General features: G+C 30.2%; 1 protein-coding gene across 2 annotated transcripts; it reads right to left on the reverse strand.

Annotated features, from left to right (window-relative positions):
• Positions 1 to 2: 2 nt before the first annotated feature.
• Positions 3 to 4,248, reverse strand: LOC125066432 (F-box/LRR-repeat protein 14-like). Of its 2 annotated transcripts, none has more exons than XM_047674513.1 (3): positions 4,094 to 4,248; positions 1,949 to 3,679; positions 3 to 1,860 (listed from the first exon to the last, which is right to left on the reverse strand). In XM_047674513.1, the coding sequence occupies exons 1-3, from the start codon at positions 4,118 to 4,120 to the stop codon at positions 1,627 to 1,629; spliced, it is 1,992 nt and encodes a 663-aa protein (XP_047530469.1). In that variant the 5' UTR covers positions 4,121 to 4,248; the 3' UTR covers positions 3 to 1,626. The 2 variants fall into 2 exon arrangements, with proteins under 2 accessions (XP_047530469.1, XP_047530461.1); XM_047674505.1 differs by having other exon boundaries at positions 3 to 1,872.
• Positions 4,249 to 22,154: the final 17,906 nt, after the last annotated feature.

The raw sequence follows: 22,154 nt of genomic DNA on the forward strand, positions 1-22,154 counted from the left end.
TGGTTTGTTTTAAATTTGGATTTTTTTCTAAAAATGAATTATTGTATATGATAATAAGAACGTGTTTTATATATGTTTGACTGTTACTTGTACAAAAAGTGTTTTAAAATTAATATATTGTTGCACTTACGACTTTCGTTTTTCTTAACTCTAATTAAAGTTAAAGGAGACAGACAGTGTTTAACTTTTACTATTAGTGTATCTATCATTGTATTAAAACATTAACTGTGTTAAGTACGAACAAAGATTGATAGGGCAAAATAGAATATAATATCTGTAGGTAAACTATGAATTTATAAATTATTTTAAATGCAATGTAATAAAATATTTGAAAAAAAAAGTCTTATTAATTGAGTCTCCTTTTTTTGATACTGTAACATTGTTGTAAGCAATTTTAGATGACAATTATTAATTTATTCTATTTTTGAAGAATTTCGGCATAAAGGTAACATTTGCAAATTATGGACTCAAGAGTTCGGGCCATGCTGTAGTTGCAAATCGCGTTATTCGATTTTTAGTAAACTTGTAACACTGTTAAAACAATTTTAAATGTAGATTATATAAAAAAACAACATAGCCATCCTTTTTTTACTGAAAATAATCTTTAATTTATAATTAAAAATAATTAACATAACATTTACGAGTTGTCTAAATTTTTTGTATTGCTTGGAATCTAAAAAATATAACAAAAGTTTGATATTAATTATTATCGGCAAATAATAGGGCGTTATAATGAACTAGAATTGGAACAAATAAATGATTTATTGTTCCTTGACAAACACTACTAACACAGACTTATTCCAATACCGAAAACTCATTGAGTTGTTTTGCCTAAGTATGAATCAAATTGATACCTAATGTACTATAATGTTGTGTACATTAGATTATTGTTATTATAAATAATTGTACTTCTAGTGTTAATCAATTTTTGAGTAAATTCACCTCATATTCACTTCTAATCGTTGGTTTATAATATCGAACAGTGGCTATTTAACTTCAAATAATATCAATAATCATTTTAAATTATTCTTATCTCTTTAAAACCTTAGTTGACTTTAAATAAGACTCATATAATATCTATATTTTCAAATAATTTCAGGTCAATATTTCACGAAATTAATTAAAATAAATTTTTTATATTTTATTATATATACAATATTTAGAACATAAAAAATACAACGAATTAAATATACATAAATAAGCGAAATAGTTAAAATATAGTACCTAATTAAATCTATCAAATCAAATAAATTAGTATATTACATAACAAAAGCTTGATATAAAGACAAAGCTAGTTTGAAATATAACGTTGTGACCGTTGCGTTAAGTATAATAAAGTTGTTGTAATTGTTCAATCGCGGAATGTGAAATTGGATTAAAATAGTTAAGCCTTACACTGTTGGACCTTTGTCTGTATATCGTATTAATATTTTATATTAGTTTTCATTGTATTAATTTAGTAAAAGCCTAAAATAATAAACCGATGGTATACAATATAATTTGTAATAATTTTAACATGTAACTTTAATTGCAGATGATTTTGAATAAGAAGAACAATAACAAATCTTGAATTTTTATTTGGGCGATTTAAGTTTAAAATCTATCTGCTATAACAATTGTACCATCTTAGTGCAAACGTAGTTTTCGTAATAAAGAAGGTAAAAGGGGTGGTGCCGGTGTTCTATTCTTCACTCCATCAGTAATATATGGTCCTGGTTTGGACATCAATACAGTATGAAGCGTAGGCAAAGATCCTATCCCGCATCCCAATTCTGCTGATATGTTGTGACAACCTTGAACATCCAAAACTTTAAGTATTTTGCAATGCTCTTTTATCGCTTCCAAAGTTTTATCAGTTAACTGGTTACAACCCTGAAAATTTATGGAAATATAATTCAAATTTGTAATGTAAAATCTCGTACGAAATGGAATGGAAAATAAACCTTACCCTTAATTCAAGATATTGTAACCTCTTTAAACCTTTCACAATCTCGACCACAGCATCGTCCTTTAAATTGTAACAGTCATTTAGATTTAAATACTCAATGCTGGGACAGTTTTTGACTAGATGTTTTATGCCATCAACTGTTATTTGCTGGCATCTACTCAAATTAAGACGTCGAAGTTCTTTAAATGAGAAGGCATATGTTAAACTAACATCTGTGATCCTGTTACAACCACTGATATTAAGTTCTTGAAGCGATTTCATTCGAGCTAAGGAGTAACCAGTGTATGAATCCAAAGTTAATTTTTCACACATTCTCATAACATCTCTTTTTCTTCTTGCATCACGAATAATTTCCTCTTCAGCTCTTGAACCTAAATGTATTCTATTAGGCATACTGACTTCATTGTAATTGGACATGACTGGTCCTTCATCATCACCTTCTGTTTCAATTTTCCCCATGCCAGTTAAACCAGCATCTGAGACTTTGTCACAGTAACTTATTTTTAATGTGTGTAAAAATAATTGATTTTTAAAAATTACTTGAATTGACGTATCAGTCACAGCATTAAAACAAAAACTTAAATCTAAAAAACGTAAATTTGTTAATGTTTCAGAGATCATTATAACACCTGTTTGTACTAAATTTAAGGAATTTATATCCAATTCTTGTAATGTGACATTCTCTGACTTACAAATTCCTTTCTCAATGCCTTCTCTAGTAATAAGTTCACATTGCGAGATATTTAAACGCTTTAGTTTTTTCAATTTATATAATTCAGCTATTCCCATGTTAGTAACTGCTCTGCATCTTTGAATGTTAAGAGACTCTAAATTGATCAGATTTTCACTGATATACATTAGAGATTGGTCAGTAACTCGTGTACATAGACCAATATCTAATTCTCTGAGAGTTTGCTGATGTGTTGTCAATGATATAATGCCCGCATTTGTAAGCTGATCACAGGTATTTAATTGTAGACTTTCCAACTTCAGGTTTTTAATTTCTGATAAGGACTTCAAAGCGGACCCGTCTATTAAAGTATTAGAAAACACCATGCTCTTTATGTGCTTAGCTCTAGATTCTATAAATTGTAGAACAAAATAAAATGTGAAAACACACTCTGATGGATTTTCAAAAATATCATTTGTATTAGGATAGAATCGTTTAATAAAACCTCCGTGAAATTGCAAAGGGCATAAAGATAAGCACAAATCCTCTAATAGTGGAGCATTTTTAACAAATCTGTAAAATAATGCATCTGTTATGTATTTGTTTTCTGATAAACTAAGGCTTTTTAAGTTTCTGAAACTGTTTGCTATCCAACTGTTAGTCTTCTCTAGTAGACAGCCTGACATAAAAAGTTCTTTACAGCTCTGAATATTTAATGTTTCAAGAGCATTACATTGGTGTAAGATGTTATCTATAACTTTTTCATGTATATCACATTTTCTAATAGTCAAACTTTTAATATTTTCCCCTATTTTGTCCCAGAATCCATTTAATTTTTGTGATATTTCTACTTCACTGAATAAAAAATTAAAATAAGGTGTTATAGAATTTTCAATTATTTCAAGTGGTGTTGTTTCCCCATTTAGATCAGTTTTGTAAAATACAATTGTTTTGTTTTTTAGAAAACAATAATCATTAGCAGCTTGATACCATGCATGACATGTTTCGCTGGCAGCTTTCCGATCAGAAGTTGGTAAATATTTAAAAAGATACACTAGAACCTGTAAAGGGAATTTTGTATGTATTTTTTTTAGTATACGTTCAAAATAAATTTACATATAAAATATAAACTGTTACTTCATATCATAAAGATTAAAATATAATTATAATTTTTTGGTAATACCTACTCAATATATTTTTTTTACGTTTTAGAATAAAAATCAGAAAAACATTTTTAGTATAAAACGTTATTATTTTAATTGCATAACAAGTTAAATAATTAATAAATACTTATTTGTTGTTGTTATTGTCTTTAGTTTTTCTTATAAAACCAATCTGGTCCTAAAAATATTGATTCGTTTATCATTTATGATTATGTTTGATCACGTGAAAAATTGATAACTATAACACAAAGTACAAACAAAGAAAATTGGATATTTGCAATTGCGGAAGTAAAATTTTCATTAAATACATACCTCATAGGGAAGATCTATAGCTGCCATGATGTCTCAGTATTTTTTTGTAAAATAACAAGTTTATTTCACATGGTAAAAAGGTGTTCTTTATTTATAAATTATTTTTGTATTCTAACACCTTAACAATTTGACATTGATAGTGGAAACCTGAGAAATGACAGATAAACAGCTGATGAAAGACGTCACACTGTCCTAGGTCAATGACAAATAGACTTTTCATTCTTTCGTTTCGTTTCGTTTAACATAAAATCTTAAATATTGTATTATTAAAGTACTAAAATAAAGCGTTCTCGTTTCGATTAACAGGATTTCTTAAATTACTGTTTTAATTTAACAAAACTATAAGAAATAATCAAATTCGTTTTGATATTATGATTAATTATGCCTGACAATTGAAAAACAAAAAGAAGATTGGGAAATGAGCATTACAGAAGTCGCATATGATATTTAAAATTGAACGGCTCACCTTGGTAATAAGGAATATTAATATTAAATCCTTTCGGAAATTGAGTACGTACCATTCGACTATTATATAGCACCGCACGCGCTAAGGTTAAGTCAAATAGCACGGAAGCGCGCTCTATTTGACTTTCTGTTAAGCACTTCCGTCTTTTTTTAAGGAATCACTCCCATAGATGCAGGAAAGCGAGAAGAAAGATGTTACGAATAATAACTTTTATTTGTCATTTACAATGTACATGTATTAATAATAACAACATTAAGAATTTTTTAAAGAAAAAGGAAAGAAACATAACTTCTTACCATTTCTGTATCGTTATGAATTGCTTGCTCGTAACATATTAGCTTGGGGTCGGCGGAGTGTTTCATTAATCGTGCACAAAAAGTAATTTGTAGACCTTTATAGGTGGTCTCGTTGCTTGATCTTACTATCCTTGGAAATACTCTTCATACTCTTGACGTTAAGTCCTAATAGCATGCGCTCGAGGCTCGTGGGTTGTTTTGAGATGGGATGGCATTATTTTATCGCGGCGGAAAACATACGGTATACCGTATCAACTTTCCAAGGAGTTATTATTGATCAGCAGAATCAACTTCTCTTCTTTCTCTTCTCATGGTTATGCATTGAATATTATTGGTCAAAATAATAACAATAATATACATTGGCATTTTATAAATATATGTCGAATTTGAGGCTGACATCAGAAGTAAAAGATCAAATTGTCTATACAGATTAATTAATACTGAACTCAATATTTAATTGAATTAAATATCTTAAATCTTAATCAATTATTATAGTGAGATATAACATAATATAATTAATATAATTAATCACTATACTGATAATTATAATATCACTTAAATTTAAACTATAATAATGGTGTGGAATGCCAAAATGGCAGTCAGGGCAGGCTACTGGGAAAGTGTCCGTGCACCAAGACGCATCCAAAAGAAATGCATATGCATAGCGCATTGTTATCGCTGTCCGTTGTTTTTGTCGAACATCTGTTGCCGCCGTCATATATATTAATAATAATAATACGCCTTCATGCTAACAATTCTTATATAAATAAATATAATGTAGATTACTATATTTTGATTCGTCAGAGATAGGAAAGATTCAAAAAATAATCGGACGTGGTCTTACCTAAAATTCATTGTCCTATTGTCGTCTACTTTACCTTTAAAATAAAGCTACAATGTGAATGGATGTACCTACATAATACGTATTAAACATATGGTCTGAAGATGTAGAACTTAATTACTGACATAAGTAGTAGGTACTTCTTTATATACAAAATAATAATATTTATTTAAAAGAGGTAGCCAATTTTTGTCTGCTTATTATTACCCGATTCCTATAAAAATAATAAGAATCGAATTGACATATTATAACTTTGGCATTTGAATTGGAATACAAAACATAATCAACGTGGAATATAAGGTAGATGGACCATGGAAGGCCACCTTAACGAACAAACACTTTTTATTCGTTAATTAACTGGATAAATGAAGGATTCAAATTTTTAAGTAATACTTTGTTTTATTGTACATATATAATCACTTTTTTTAAGCTAGCTTTAATCACATTTTATTAAAATTATTTTATTAAGCTCTTCCAAATGGCCTTGCAAGGAACACGGCTCCAAACAAGGCCAATATTATACATCAGTCGTTTGACTTAAAAATAGAATTGTAACAATTGATATATCTGTTTTTACTACAATTACATAATAAGCTCTTTCATTTACGCGAAACATTAAATGCTCAATATGTTTTTATCATCTATAAAAAACTCAACGAACATTACTCGGACACCATCCTATAACTAAGAATATATTAATGGGAATTATTTAAAAATAGTAGTAATGAGTATTATATTGACATCAAATAACTTGCTAACGCAATTTATAATAATATTTCAAACTTTTTTTTATACCTTACCCTAACCTAATTTAAAACTATTGCTAGGGAGCAAGGCCAACTGTCAAATTTTTGATTGGCCTTATAAGGAACCAACGACTTTCCTAAGAAAACTACCAATATTTTAACTTATATCGAGGCAAAACTATTATTTTTTTCTGAAATACCATAAACATATCCTCATACGATAATTTACAGTTACAAATATGAGATAATAATACGTTATTAAAATAAAAACCTTTGTTTTTCTGTGCGCGCGATTAACAATTGTAACGTCGACGACAAAGTCTAAGAAACATGAGATCGCACAGCCACAATAGTGGCGCATGCGACTTGCCGCTGCATCTGTGGCCTTGATTTTGATGCATCGTAGTGTATAGCAGAAGGAATATGTCTTTACATGTCAATAACTACGAATTTTCAATAGTTGGCCTTCCAAGGAGCGTGACCTTCCATGGTCCCCCCACTTATATAGGATTATAGGCACCTAGTAAGTATTATAGGTACATAATATTGCATATTTCAAAAATTTATGATTTTTTAAAGTATTTTTATGCAAGAATCTATTAAATATCTAAAACATATAAAAATGTATTTTTATTTAGTAAAGTAATAGTTTTTTATTCCTATAAATAAATCAAATTAGCGATTATTCTACTTGGATTATATGTATGTCACATAAAATATCTAATTATATATTAAATAGTATAAGTACTAACTTAAAAAAAAGGGTCTATTAAAAAAATTATATTATTTCAATATTTTTTTATTTATATTAAACAATTCGAGATATAAGTTTAAAATTATCTATACGAGGTCGGGGAAAGATGACAAAATAGCTTGAGAGATTTACGAGATAATTTCTTTCAAACTAACAGAAAAATATTGAAATTCCTTCTATATACATGTACATATATATATATATATATATACTGCGATTACTTTTTTTGTAAAGTATCCCTTTTGTTTTCCGTATCTCAATATCTGAATACAATTTTCATATCAGAATACAATATGAACAGGATCAGTGTAAGTATGGGTGCTAGGATCAACTTCAAAGCGGCGTCTTATTTGAGTTTGCGCGGCAGCTTGCAATATTGTTATTGCCACTTGTTGGGCGCCAGTAAGCTCAGTGAATGCGGGGTGAACCGTCCGTTCTCGCGTGTCTTGTTTTCATAACTACACGTACGGAGTTTTCCGAATAACTTTTCCCTATATTTATCAGACGAAAATATGTTGATTAATTATATATCATAGTTTCTATTTAATTATGTGTTGTTTGTGTAGTGTTAGACGAGTATAAACTTTGAAGATTTGACTGTAAAATATTTTTTAGAACAATGTTTTTAAAATAGAACATGTCTAGAAGGAAACAAGCGAAACCAAGATCCCTTAAACGTAAGTAAAACATGTAATTAGTACTTATAAATTAAAGTAAAAACTTACTCTAAGTAAATTGACATTTATTATAAAAAACACCTGTAGATATTGCCAGACTAATTTAATTACGAAAAACAATACAATAGAATAAATATATTTTTTGATATAATTGTTAAATGATTTAATACTCCATTAAGATTTTAATTTAATGATTATAGATATATAGATATATCTTCATTAAACATGAAAAGAAAACTTAATTAACTATTTTTGATAATCACTTCAAACAAAAATTACTTAAGAAAATTAGTTTTTTAACTACGCCAAGATTTTTAAAGTACATTTTCAGAAATTGCTTTTGAAAGTACGTACGTTTACACTTCTGTTTGTTAGTTAGTCTTTTAATAGAGTTAAAGGATGGGAAGCTCCATCGAGTACTTATGGAAACTGTGAAAAGTGTTAGCTCGAGTGTTAAGTATTAACGATCACGTCAGTCTGAGCTCTATACTGGCGTGTGATGGACACACTGCGCCGTAACAGCCGCGCGTCCTAATATCAGCATTTTATCAGCGACCGCTGCCTGCGGTCACGTGTCAGGCACAATTAATCCTAACCTGCCTCTTGTTTAAACTTAAAATAACTTAAGGGTAATTTAAACGTTTTTCGTCGTTATTAAAACAGATATGATATAGAAAATTAATTTTACTATAAAAAAAATGATTGAAACATAATAAAGTTTATTTGTAATATGACTAGAAAAACTTGGACAAATATAATCATTACTGCGGTAGATTAACGTTTACATTTATAGAAATTGGATTAGAAAAATAATGATAATTTAAAATTACTAATTACTTGATCTGCTGACAATTATATATTTTATAATTATCAAATTTAGTTGTTTACTAATCATAATATTGTCTCACTAAAATTAAATGTAAATAGAATTTTATATTATTATTACTTTACAATAAACATTAAGAAACAACACTTTTCACCATACAACTGCTTATTGTAAAATAATTATTGTTTAAAATATGTCAATAGTAAAGATGTGTATCGTATAGATTACTGTTGTTAGTGGTTGAACAGCGACGTAATGTTGTTAACTTAAGGTATCGATCTGGTGGAGTCTAGTGCTTTCGTAATGCGTCCCGTGGGGAGCGCGAGGATGCTGCGACTCTCCGGCCTGCTCCTGGGATACCTAATGCAATACCTCCCGCTTATTGCTATCTGAACTTAGCTATATATACCGCAATATATACATAACTATGATGTATGGCTATCGAATGTCGATAATACATTTATCTGTAGGTAATATCTAATGTTCTATCTTAACAATAATTATATATATGCAATTGACAATAAGCATTGCGCCATTTCGATTATCATTTAAGCAAAATTACTTCAATACATATTATTCAAATAAGATAACTTAAACTTTAGCTTAGACAAGAGTTACTTTCTTGGGTGACATCAAAATATAAATATACAGCTCTCGAAGATATTAAAAAATACGATAGGATTTCCTATTTAATCTTACCTTATTATTACACAATTACGGGATATTTCATTTGACTTAAGGCGTCATATTTAAAATCAGTTCAAAGTGGGGAATTATTTATCCACATGCGAACATATATCTACAGATATCTAAAATTTAATATAAATGTAAACTTAAGTGAAATTCAGAATCAAGTAAATTTCATAGACGATAATCAAAAGATCTACTCGCCTGTACGTAGATGTCCCACTGAAACGTGACCTATGTATGATAAATACATGGATCTCATCTCATCATTTTCAAAAATATTTAATCTATAGACAACATTTAAAAAATGTCTTTTATGTTTAATAATAATAATTAATAAATACTGTAAGTCAAATAAGTCGAACTAAAGGTATTGCCAATTTCGTGGGGTAGCGAGCGTATTCGTTAATATATGTTACATTACTATACACATGAGTTTGAAAAATAATTAATCGATTTTGAAAAAAAAAAATCATTTTTCCAAATATTTATACAAATAACGCAGTTTAATTAAACGAAATAGATAATCATGATATTGAGAAATAAAATGAAACCCATAAAAGCTTACATTAATTGTAGTCTAAGAAGCATGATTTTACCGGATTTTAAAATGGTATATTAAAAATATATAGTATATACATATATATATGTATAAGAAAGCTTTAACGTTTGAAATTGGCTCAGCCACTTTCGAGTAATTGGTGAAAATATAAAAAAACGTAAGCGTCGAACCCTCTCAACAATTCCTCATAGACCTTAAAAATTAAATTAATTTCGAAAAGTAAAATAAAATTTCTCATATACCTACTACTGTTAACATTCATATATCTGACAATTAACGATGCTAAAGAACAAAACGAAAATTAAAAAAGACACGTATTTGTCTGTGCAGATGCAATAACTATATAATCTATTGTGTTCATAAAAAGTACAGCTTTAATTACTAGTTAATCCACATACTCAGTGATTTGTTTAATATAGCTGCATCCGCCGGACCTTGGGACACATGGGTACAATAACACGTCAATTTCAGCTTGTCGTATACCGTCCCTCTCGTCGGGAAATTAAAATTTTACATTCAACAAAAATATTAATCCTTCGCCGTCCCAGGTAGACAATAAAAATGAATTATCATATCTTGAAACGTTTTAAATAAAAGAAGAATTTATAAAATAATATTTAGACCTCTTGAGTTTAATTTTTAAGCAAAATACGCGAGTGCTTAAGTATTTACCTACATTTATTAAGTTTTTTTGATTTAATTATAAAAAATTAGATTTTCACGAAAAAAATATATGATGACATTCTTAATATTTCTTTTAAAATAACTAACATTATCAATAGTGTCTACCACATTAGAAAATCATCTAGAAATTTTGCTCCCTAGCTCCCTAGGTATGACAAGTTTTGCATTAAATTTTCAGTTTACAAAATTTGGTACTGATTGAGTCGTGGATGTTGTTGGATGTAGTTTTATTTACAATGCCGCATTAAATAAAAAAAAAAAAAAAAAACGAAAATGATTAGTCTTAGTCGGTTACTATTAACAGAGAGCTGAAGAAGAATACTAACGTGAAATGAATACTTAAGCTGCGGCCAAGTAATTATGTTGCTAGCGTTTACCGGCAGTAGTTGTTATGTGAAGCGATAAGAAGTTGATGGCGGCTGCGGGTGTAGGGTGAGCGGGGTGTTGCGCGTCCATAAAACTTGTAGAGGCCCACAGAGAACCGCTGCGAAATTTCCCCTGGGTGGCGCGCACCTCCGCCCTGCGCGCTGGGAAATACGGTAAAGCCATATCATAACAGTTTTATGTTGATGTCGACCTCCCGGCTAAGCTGGGCCATTCTTACTTTCCTAATCGACAAATTTACTCTAATGAACTTAATTTTAATTAGAATTTTTTATTTCCGCTTCCTCAAAAAAGAAATCAGACTAACGATAACTTTTAGAAATAAATAATGAAATTGTATTAACTAAAAATGAGACGCAATTCGAAGTTGTTAGACGAACATGGACCATACTAAATAATACATTTTTTTTATTAACATAAGAATTGATAACATTAAGTGCTTAATTTAAATACTTGAATATAAATCTTTAGTTATTGTTTTGTCATGTTTATAATGAATTTTAAATAATTTGTAATTACCAAAAGAATACTTGTCACAAAGACTGAAAATTTTCCGTTATATGAGAAGGAAATTTCAAAGAAATAATATTAATGCAATCTGTTAACACAACCAAGCATTATTTTTTTGCTACTCCCAGTAGACTTCAATAAATCACTCACGTGTTTTCACGCAAAAAATCCATAACAGGTAAAATAACAAGTCTGCATGAGTATCTGACGTATCTCTGAGAAGATGTATTAATCTATAGGAATATATTATAATATATTACAAACATTGATCTTTGTGGACAAAATATAGAGACAACGGTTGGGAGAATATTTTAGGCAATAATTGTCGTACGAAAAAACTCGGTTAACCTTATATGTAAATGCAGGAAAAGTCTTTGCCCGATTATGATAACATTGTGAATTCCGCTTTATTATACCATTAAGTTTTAACAATACACATTACAAAATAAAGTAGTTTTTTAAAAGATTTCCCTTATTTTATTAATCTTTTAATCACACATATATAGTTTCCAAGGACTTTCGTCTGGGATATTGTTTAAAAATATCACGGTCTCCCCCCATAGAGGGTGATCCCTGTGGAGCGAAGTTCTCGCCGCCCACGCCGCGTCCCGCGGGACCTGGCCCAGGCAACGCCGCCTGCTCTCTAGAGACCCTCATTCCCTCCTCCCCGTCTCCCTGCAGTCTCCCAGGAAAACAGTCGAGATGTTCGACTTTTAATTGATAATCGGTTATATATTCGCTTATCGCTAATATTAGAGTCAATAAATATTATGTTTCACTATAGCTATAAATATATAATTACATACTATGAAAATAATACATATGTACCTATATATGTATATTGTGACAGAATATTTTAATCAAATTAAATTCTACTTTTTCAAGTCGGTTTTCAGACGCATTTTTGAGTCGATTACACATTTTTACATCGGATTATTTAATGGAAAGTCAAAATCTTTCATTTTAAAAATTAGTTTCATAATGTGATTATTATTGGATACACTTAGGTTAATTAAATTAAATTCTTAAACAACAAAAACCCCAACTACTCGCGGAGCACCATCAACATGCAATTGAATTGCATTCCAGGATTTATTTTTTAGACATCATAATCAGATATAATTAGACAAAATGATCTTCTCGTATACAGTCCAATCAGTTCTAATAACTCTTACCCTTATCTTTAAACATCTTCATAACTATTGGTCCAAATTACAAAGATTAGACGGCGATTTTTAGTAGCGTAAAATGATTTCAACTATCATATCATATATATATATATATATATATTGTGAAAATTAAGTTGTATAATAAAATATTTTTTATAGTTGTTGAAATATGAAAGAGAAAAATAAATAGAGACGCTCTAGTCTTTGATCATCAAATACCAGTTGTCAAGTTTCGGTATTTTTTTTAATAGTTTTGCTTACTTTCAGCAGCAAAGCGCGAAGCGTGGTAAAAGCGTCGATTTTTCCACGTGTAAATAAAATGTAGCACATTATAAAATTAAAAATGAATTGAAACTTTTTGTGTAAATTGATCATTATGATATTTTCCGTCAGAGTTATTTAAGAAACATAATAATTGTATAATTATTTTAGATATTGAAGTTAAGTAACTTTTTTATATTTCAATTCATTTAAGTTTTATATTTGGTTGCATCTTTTGTCCTCTTTTGATGATTATGATTTTAAAAAAGATAAAATTAATTTAAAATTATATAACAATGTATTGAAAATGTTATAGTTTTCGTTTTTATTTGGACCAACGGCTACTGTGGGTCGACTACTAGGTATTCTAATCCCTGGTGTATTTGCACTGACGCCCAGAATACATTAAAATTACAATTTCTAAGGTACTCAGGGAAACGACCTAGACTGTGATGGGAGTTGTGATATTATTCCTTTGTGCTCCAATTCGCTTGCTCCTTAATCATAGTTATTACCTACATATAAACAGCTGCCTGTGGAATAGGTCGACTCCAGGGTCGTTTGTTACCCATTAACAGAGTAACGACTCATGTTAACCCTGATTTTACATTATTTGTAGTGACGTTAATTTTTATATGCTCTATCTTATTTCCAATACCTATGAATTTAGTTGGTAGGTAGCATTCGTTGTGAGGTTTAATAAGGAAGTTTAGCTGGTACATAGTTTTAACATTCAATGTTTTAATATAATATTAAATTTAGTTGTTCTTCATATGTTTAAAGTTAAAAATTTCAGTTATACTTATATTTCTTTTTCAAAATTATAGGCCTTACTTATTTATTAACGTTGTCTTCTTTCGAATGTTAAATCGTTAATGACGGAAAGTGAGATTCTATTATTTAAATAGTGCTAAGCAACGTTCACAAGTCATTCCAAAAAATATTTACTTGGATTAAACAATAATTGAGTTGCAAAAACAAATTAAAATTAATTCAAATACAAATTATAAAAATAAATCCGAATTTAAGTGACTTAATTTGAGCGTTTCCTTTTTTAAAATAATTCAAATAAGTCGTTTTTAAGAGCATCTAAAAGAAATATATGGTAAAAATCTCCATTTTTAATAATGTTTAATTACGTGTAAAACGTTATAATATGGTCAGCAAGAGAACTGAATTGGCAGCATCGTGTGGTTCTTTGGTGCTGAATGCGTCCCGAGCGGCAAATTCCGACTAGAGTTATGATGGTCCGCAGATGCCTCATGATGCCGAACAGTTACACTGTACAAACAATAAGCACTTATTTTTGTGGTGATGTTCAGTCGTTTCTTTTTTCAATTGTCTACGTTATATTATCGTGTTTTGTTTTGTGTCCATGACATGTTTTTATACTTCCATAGGTCGTGGTAGCATTTTAAACGTACTTTATATTGTATTGTTTGCTAGGTGGTACCTTGGAGTACTCCCTATAATAAATAATATCTACCTTTGTTTACCCGCTTTGAATATTATCCTGGATAATCGGACAAACAGATAACTTGTAAAAAGCCATTAATTTTGAAATCACAGACAGACATTTAAACTTTATTTATTTACGTTGATTTAATTATATTAATGTTTTCAGTGTTGAAAGGTATCCTCCTCATTTCTTTTTACAAAGCGCCAGTAACGGGCAGTTTCCTCAATTACATTACACTGATTAGTTACATGGACTTCAATCGCTATGCTATTGACGAATTAGGGAACGCTAATATCAAACTTACAGTGATACGGTTAGATTTTTTAATCAATACACAATTAACTAACTAAACATCTCGTTCTAGACGAGATAGATCAATAGTCAAAACGCGTGAATCTTAAACTATTGCGAATTCTAACTTAAGCAAGCACCAACGAATCTTCATGTGCTTATTTCGTTTCGTGTTCGACGTTAAAAATAAAAAGTTAACCAAGCAATTTCTCCTTTCGTTAATTTCATTTCATCATGACAAATACTAACGATTTTTTTTCAACGTTTCTCATTTTTAGACCTCTAACTGACTACGACTTTATATAAATGTATTAAATAAATTACACGAATTACTGTACGAGATTGTGGTATTCATCTATTTACAATTCATCAAGTTACACCTCAAATAGTTTTAAACAACATAATCACGGTGTTAAATACTAACATGATAGTCTAAAACAGTTCCGCATATATTATTTTGTTAAAACATTGGGTGCGGCGGTGCGCGGACTGAACGCAATCACGCCACCCGCGCCCTCGCTGCGCTAATTATGTCACTAAGCGTACATAATAAGGATATTGCCTTCGCTTTTTTATGTTCAAAGATATAATTACCTTACCAAATTATAAAGGCAACATATATATGTTGCCTTTATTACTTTATTGTGAATCAAACAATGAAAACTCGATAATAATAATTTTTTGATGGATATATTTTTATTGTTATTTATTTGTCTTTAGTTTTTTTTTGTATAATGTTTATTATAAATCTCAATATATATATGAATTATTTTTTTATTTTTTATTTTAGAGAGTTCCAATTTGTCAGTTTATTCCATTCTATATCTATTGTACATCGCTATTGAATTATTTTGTTCGCATCTAACTTTTTTTTATTCGTCTGTTGTTTTTTTCGATAATTTTATTTGCCTTGTATATTAATAATCCTCTTTTCCTTAAATGTGGTGACGTAAGCGCTACTCTGCATACTTTTTTTAATAACAACAAAAGTATATCCTAATTATGATCGATTATTATGAATATGTACTACTTAGATGTACATACATAGATGGTAAGTCGTATCCATATTTTGATATCGCTACATGGAGTACCTGCAAGCCTGTGATTTCTTGTCCCCATGGGCGCGCACCTAACTTGCACCTTCCATGTCTACACTGCGATGCTTGCATTATCCTAATTAGCTTTTATTTCAGTTCGCTTTAATGTACCTACAACCTACATTATCTAATTTTAAGTTTTGCTTTTCGATATTTTTTGTTACTGATTATAGCGACACCTTATTAAAAAATAATATTATAAAGATTATTCATAATACCCACGGATAGTGATAAATTGATCGATCTTTAAATTATCATAATCTCGATATAAGAAAAGAAATCGTTGTCTATGTCTGAAATCAAAAAGTCGTACATCCAATACATTGTTTTTGCTTTTTTAAAATACATGTGAAAAAATCTATTAAAAAAATAAAAACGCGGTAAATGTTACAGCTCATTGATGACATTGACAAAGGTGTCTTTTCTTTAAAAATATTTGTTTTATTTCACGCTTTTCCACGGCATGTTGGTGTATAGATGCAGTATTTCATTCAAAAGTGCAGGTATTTTTTTAATGTAAATTAGATAGCAAGACAAATAACGACTCAGAAATGCCTTCCCGGGTCTTAACCAACTATAAAGATCCATCGGGGGTCGTATGTGGGACTCACCGGTTCCTAGGGCGCCTAGTGCGCCAAAAAGCAAAAAAAAAACAAATGGTACGCTGTAAGCTTACATTATAAGTAGGATCTATAGAAGTTCAGAAGTGCAGCTTTCTATAGAAGTCTAGTACATATCACACAAGTCCTCATCTATGAAGACAATGACGCGCTTGAACGCGCTACTTACCCATAATATCTGGTATTTTCCAAATTATACTCAGTTTATTTCAATAAAATTAATTACTCAATAAAAATTGTGTTAAATAATTAAAAGGATATTCATACTATTTTTACTAACTCACATGCTGGATTCATTCTAAATATAGTTTATGAATACATTAGCAGCCTGTAAATTTCCCACTGCTGGTCTAAGGCCTCCTCTCCCTTTGAGGAGAAGGCTTGGAGCATATTTCACCACGCTGCTCCAATGCGGGTTGGTGGAATACACATGTGGCAGAATTTCGTTGAAATTAGACACATGCAGGTTTCCTCACGATGTTTTCCTTCACCGCTGAGCTCGAGATGAATCATATACACAAATTAAGCACAAGAAAATTCAGTGGTGCCTGCCTGGGTTTGAACTCGAAATCATCGGTTAAGATACGCGTGTTCTAACCATTGGGCTATCTCGGCTCAGTTTATGAATGTTTTGTATAAATTAGCTAATGTTGCGCATTTGACGATATTTTATTTGCCTCTGTGTTAAATCGAAAAAATCGAGCCTCTAGAGAGCTATGGCGTGCGCTGTGGAAATCGATAAAGTTATATGTAAATAATATACGGAGTAATTGTTCCTCTTAAATTGTTATTCAAAAAAAAGGTCCGCATTACTTATACGTCTATAACAAAATATAAAGTAAACTTAAAATACTCGTGAAATTAAATTTGTGACAGTTCTTTGAGTGGTGATCAGAACGAATGCTTTTCAGATTAACTGTAATCGGATGAATGATTGAATCATTTTTTTAAATTTAAACATCATGGACTAATATTTTAGTCTGTACATAAATTTTCTATACGCAAAAATATATCGGAAATACTCGATGTTCACTGTCATACCTGAGTGTTTTCCGTAGTTAAGGACGAATAGGGATTCTTGAAGATTCAATATTGTTATAATCGAATAGTAAATTAAGGAATATTGTTATGCTACTAAAACCTATAGATTCACTTTGTACGTAGTCATATAGAATACCAACAGGGAATGCAAATAATAATAATCATTATGATAATACATTTGAAACAAAGTCAGGTCAAGTAGGGTTAGATTTATTTACAGTTATTCTTTATATCATGATAACTATTCCTATAAAATTTGCAGATGTTTTTGTCCCCGGTCCTGAGAAACAAAAAACTATAGATTGTGGTATATCATGAACTCAATAAATAGATAATTATACATAAAACAGCATAACAGAACATACGTACAATCTGTTAAAACTATCATTGAAGGGGTTGCTGTTAATGCTCCACAGTTAATTTGATCGTGGTGTATCTCTTGCATTTGTCAGGCATGCTTTAAACACTAACAAATAACTGTGAAATTAAGCAAAAAAAGGACTAAATATTTATTTTATTCATTTATTTTATTTTTATTTTAAAAGGATCACCAACAGAAATTACAATTGTATTACATATACTTAATATATAATTTACACTCATGATAATTGTATTTCTTTTTATAGGTAATCACAGCATGCATCAAATATTTATTAATTAAAATTAGATATTAAATTTATTAATCATTATTAAAAAGAAATTAAATTAATTGACATTATTATTACAAAATTAGCAAATATAAAACGAAAAGAAAAAATGATAATATTGAAAAACAAATATGAAGCATTCATATAACATAATAATTATTATTAAAGATAACATAATAATTATTATAATTATTTATCGCCTACATGATATAAAATCATCCTAACTCGAAAGATGATGACAACAAAAGTTGCTAAAAATATTCTTATCACCAAAAAGTGACCCTTCCATAAAGTTACATCTAGAAATTTGCCATTAAATTACCATAATTGCAACCAACGTAAGGGAGATATTACAGTGCCCACTCTATTTTTGTTAGTCTTACACATAAAGGTGACATAAATGTAAAGAAAATCCTTCGCAATAGTTACTGTATTCATAGAAATTGTTGACCCGAATTGAACATTTCGAGCATTAGTACAAATAGCCTTTTTGTTACTGTTTAAGTATTACATTTAAATATAAATATCGGACACAATTGGACATTAAGCTGCATAAGTATTTTCTTTAAAAAGTTAATGAATACAATTGTTAATTTTGTACGTTTAATATATTTTTATTTTGCAGCTGAGGAAGAGGAGTGGGCCGAGGCACATTCTGACAATATACAAGATGCCGTGAATTCTTCAATCAATGACGATGAAGAAACACAGAAAGAATCCAACATCGATGATAAAAACGAAATGACTGAAGAGGAACAAAATGTAGAAGAAAAATTTGAAGGTAATAAAACAAATCGTAATAATTTCAAAGGCATTTTAAAGCCAATATTGTAGTGCCCTGCCAAAATATTCCATCAAGTCTTTATTAAAGTAGATAGAACATTTGCATTTGTGGTTAGTGGCGTCGTAGAGCGTGTAGGCGGGTGACACTGACACACGGCTGCGGATAAGGGATGACGTACGAGCGAAGGTTCGACTGCAGTGGGTGCACGCCGATTTGCGGATGACAGATCGTTGCGTCGCTGCCTCTATTGCCGCGTGAACAGCACTGCATTGAGTCGTCAATAAAAGTCAGATCAATCGGCTTCTATTGTTTTGAGAGGTACTCATTCATAGGATGATTCGGCTATGAAAATTTTATTTAAGTACTTTATTAATATTACTCTTAATGAATATTTTGAGCGTATTGGTTACAGCGAGATGTTATTTTATATTCTTTTGACTGTCATCCAACAAGTATGAATATAAATGTTTAATTCAACATCGACCAATCTGATATCAGGTTAATTAAAATCGCACAATCATTTATTGCATAGAATGTCCTCAGAATCTTATCAGTAAAATAAATACCACTGAGGATATATAATAACAGTATTTGAGTTATTAAAAATGTTACTAAGGCTGATATAAATAAGGATATAGCACGCCAGGCCGTTGCAGTAATTCAATGGAGATTGATTGAGTCGCCGCTGCGGTGGCGTCTGCACCCAGCACTTAGTCACCTGTCAGCTACATTCGCGGCTGCACACAATTCAGTGGCCGACCCGTCCGAGGTCATTTATCGTCAGATTAGTCACTCGCGTCTACTCATATAAGACCGACACAAGCCGAAATATACCTATACGTATTTATAAGTTATGTAAATTCGTCATTAACATCATAAAGTAGTTTCTATTTGCTTTAATGTTTTTATTATAATAAATAACCTGAGTTTGAATGAAAAATGCTAAAATTGGAAATAATTATGTGTTTGATAATAATGATTTATAAATTTGACGAATATTCGATATGATTTCTTATTGTCAAAGTATAACTATAATATTTAATGAACAACTACTATTATTTTTTTATAATAAGATCTTCATAAAAAATAAATAAATTATTATTATATTAACGTTACGTGTTGTAACTACTTTGTTAAATACGCAATTTTTTTAAATTATAAATTGTTTTAAAGCATATTTACAATCGTTATGATTAATAAGAATTGGCACGCCTCACAATGCTCAAAGCATAAAAGAAAGGGCCCATTTGTTTCAAGCTTCCTGTCATACGCTCAAAAAGACATTCGCCTTCGAGTGGTTCGGCTGAAAGAAGGGAGCGACATGACAGTAGCTTAAGAGTTCCGATTTATGTTATACTAGCTACTGAATATGGATCCACATAAAATGTTATTTTTTTTTTTAAATTTGTGGTGCTATTGCGACAACAATAGCCGAGATGGCCCAGTGGTTAGAACGTTAGGTTTACTTTATATTTTATTATAGACGTATAAGTAATGAGGATCTTTTTTTTTGTATATTATTTACATATAACTTTATCGATTTCCACAGCGTACGCCATAGCTCCTCTAGAGGCTTGATTTTTTTGATTTAACACAGCGGCAAATAAAATATCGTCAAATGCGCAACATTAGCTAATTTATACAAAACATTCATAAACTGAGCCGAGATGGCCCAGTGGTTAGAACACGCGTAACTTAACCCATGATTTCGAGTTCAAACCCAGGCAGGCACCACTGAATTTTCATGTGCTTAATTTGTGTATATAATTCATCTCGAGCTCGGCGGTGAAGGAAAACATCGCGAGGAAACCTGCATGTGTCTAATTTCAAGGAAATTCTGCCACAGATGAAATTCGGTGTTGCAGATGTCCATGGGCGGTGGTAGTCACTTTCCATCAGGTGAGCCTCCTGCTCGTTTGCCACCTCTGTCATAAAAAAAAAACATGTGTATTCCATGAACTCGCATTGGAGCAGCATGGTGGAATATGCTCCTAACATTCTCCTCAAAGGGAGAGGAGGCCTTAGCCCAGCAGTGGGAAATTTAGAGGCTGCTAATGTAATGTAATGTAATTGTGGTTATAGCATAACAACTGATGTTATCAAATATTTGTTGCGGATTGATTTCAAATCAAATCAAATCAAAAAAATTCAAATCGATCTCTATAATAATGATTTATCGACTGCAACATTTACCAATCCGCAACAAATATTTGATAGCAACAGTTGCTATGCTATAACCGTAATAGCACTACTGGCGTTTTTAGAGCCGGTAACGTTTGGGCGTACACTAACAATTCAACTAAAGTTTAACTCATTAGGATGAATGGCGTAGGAAACCAGATAGTACAATCATACCAACATTCATTTTTTTTTTATGAAGAAATAGATTAGTATCTTGTGACTACATCGACTTTTGTATTTAATGAAAAACCATGTTTCAAAATTTTCTGTAATTTTAGTTTAGACAGTAAATTTCGCTATAATTTATTTAGTAATATTTTAAATACATAAATATAGCGTATTTTATTGCATATAAACAAATATTATAAAAGTACCAAAAATAATGACAAAAAATATTCAAGTTCTACTTCGTTCAAGTCTCTGAATTTAATTTCCAATTAATATATACTATTATTAGAAATAATATCGGTTTTGTTGTTGTCTATTTATGTAATCTCTGCTAATATTATAAGTAAGCCCTGTCTGACTGCTTTTCACGGCCAAACAAATGAACCCGATTTTATTGAAATTTATTATGAACCAAGCTTGAACTCTAAGAGAGGACATAGGGTACTTTTTAATGCCTAACACCTAAGACCTGACGTCTATCCCCTAAAATGTGAGTTAAGCCGCGGGCGACAACTAGTATGTTGGTTATATATGTTGGTTATTTGAAATAGTTTAACACTTTTTTACGCGGCATTTTTTACCAAAGAGCAACAATTTAGTATCAGTATAATAATATATTTTTCTAATACATATATACAGAGTAAGAAATAATTACGTTCACTTATTTACATCATACATAATGAATATCTTTGTTTTAGATGACGTGAATGATATAAAAAGTCCAAAGAAGCAAACCGAAGATTTTGACCCTGAAGATGTTGCTGGTAAGTTTATTTTTATTGAATACAAATGAAAACAAATAAAATCTTATTATTAAAAATAAAGTTCACTAAACTGTACGTAAAGCTTTTTTTACTTATTGCACTATAAGTATGATTGAATTACAAATGTATGTACAATTTTGTATCTG

The sequence above is a fragment of the Vanessa atalanta genome, chromosome 1, assembly GCF_905147765.1.
Source record: "Vanessa atalanta chromosome 1, ilVanAtal1.2, whole genome shotgun sequence".
In the NCBI taxonomy this organism is placed as follows: Eukaryota; Metazoa; Arthropoda; class Insecta; order Lepidoptera; family Nymphalidae; genus Vanessa; species Vanessa atalanta.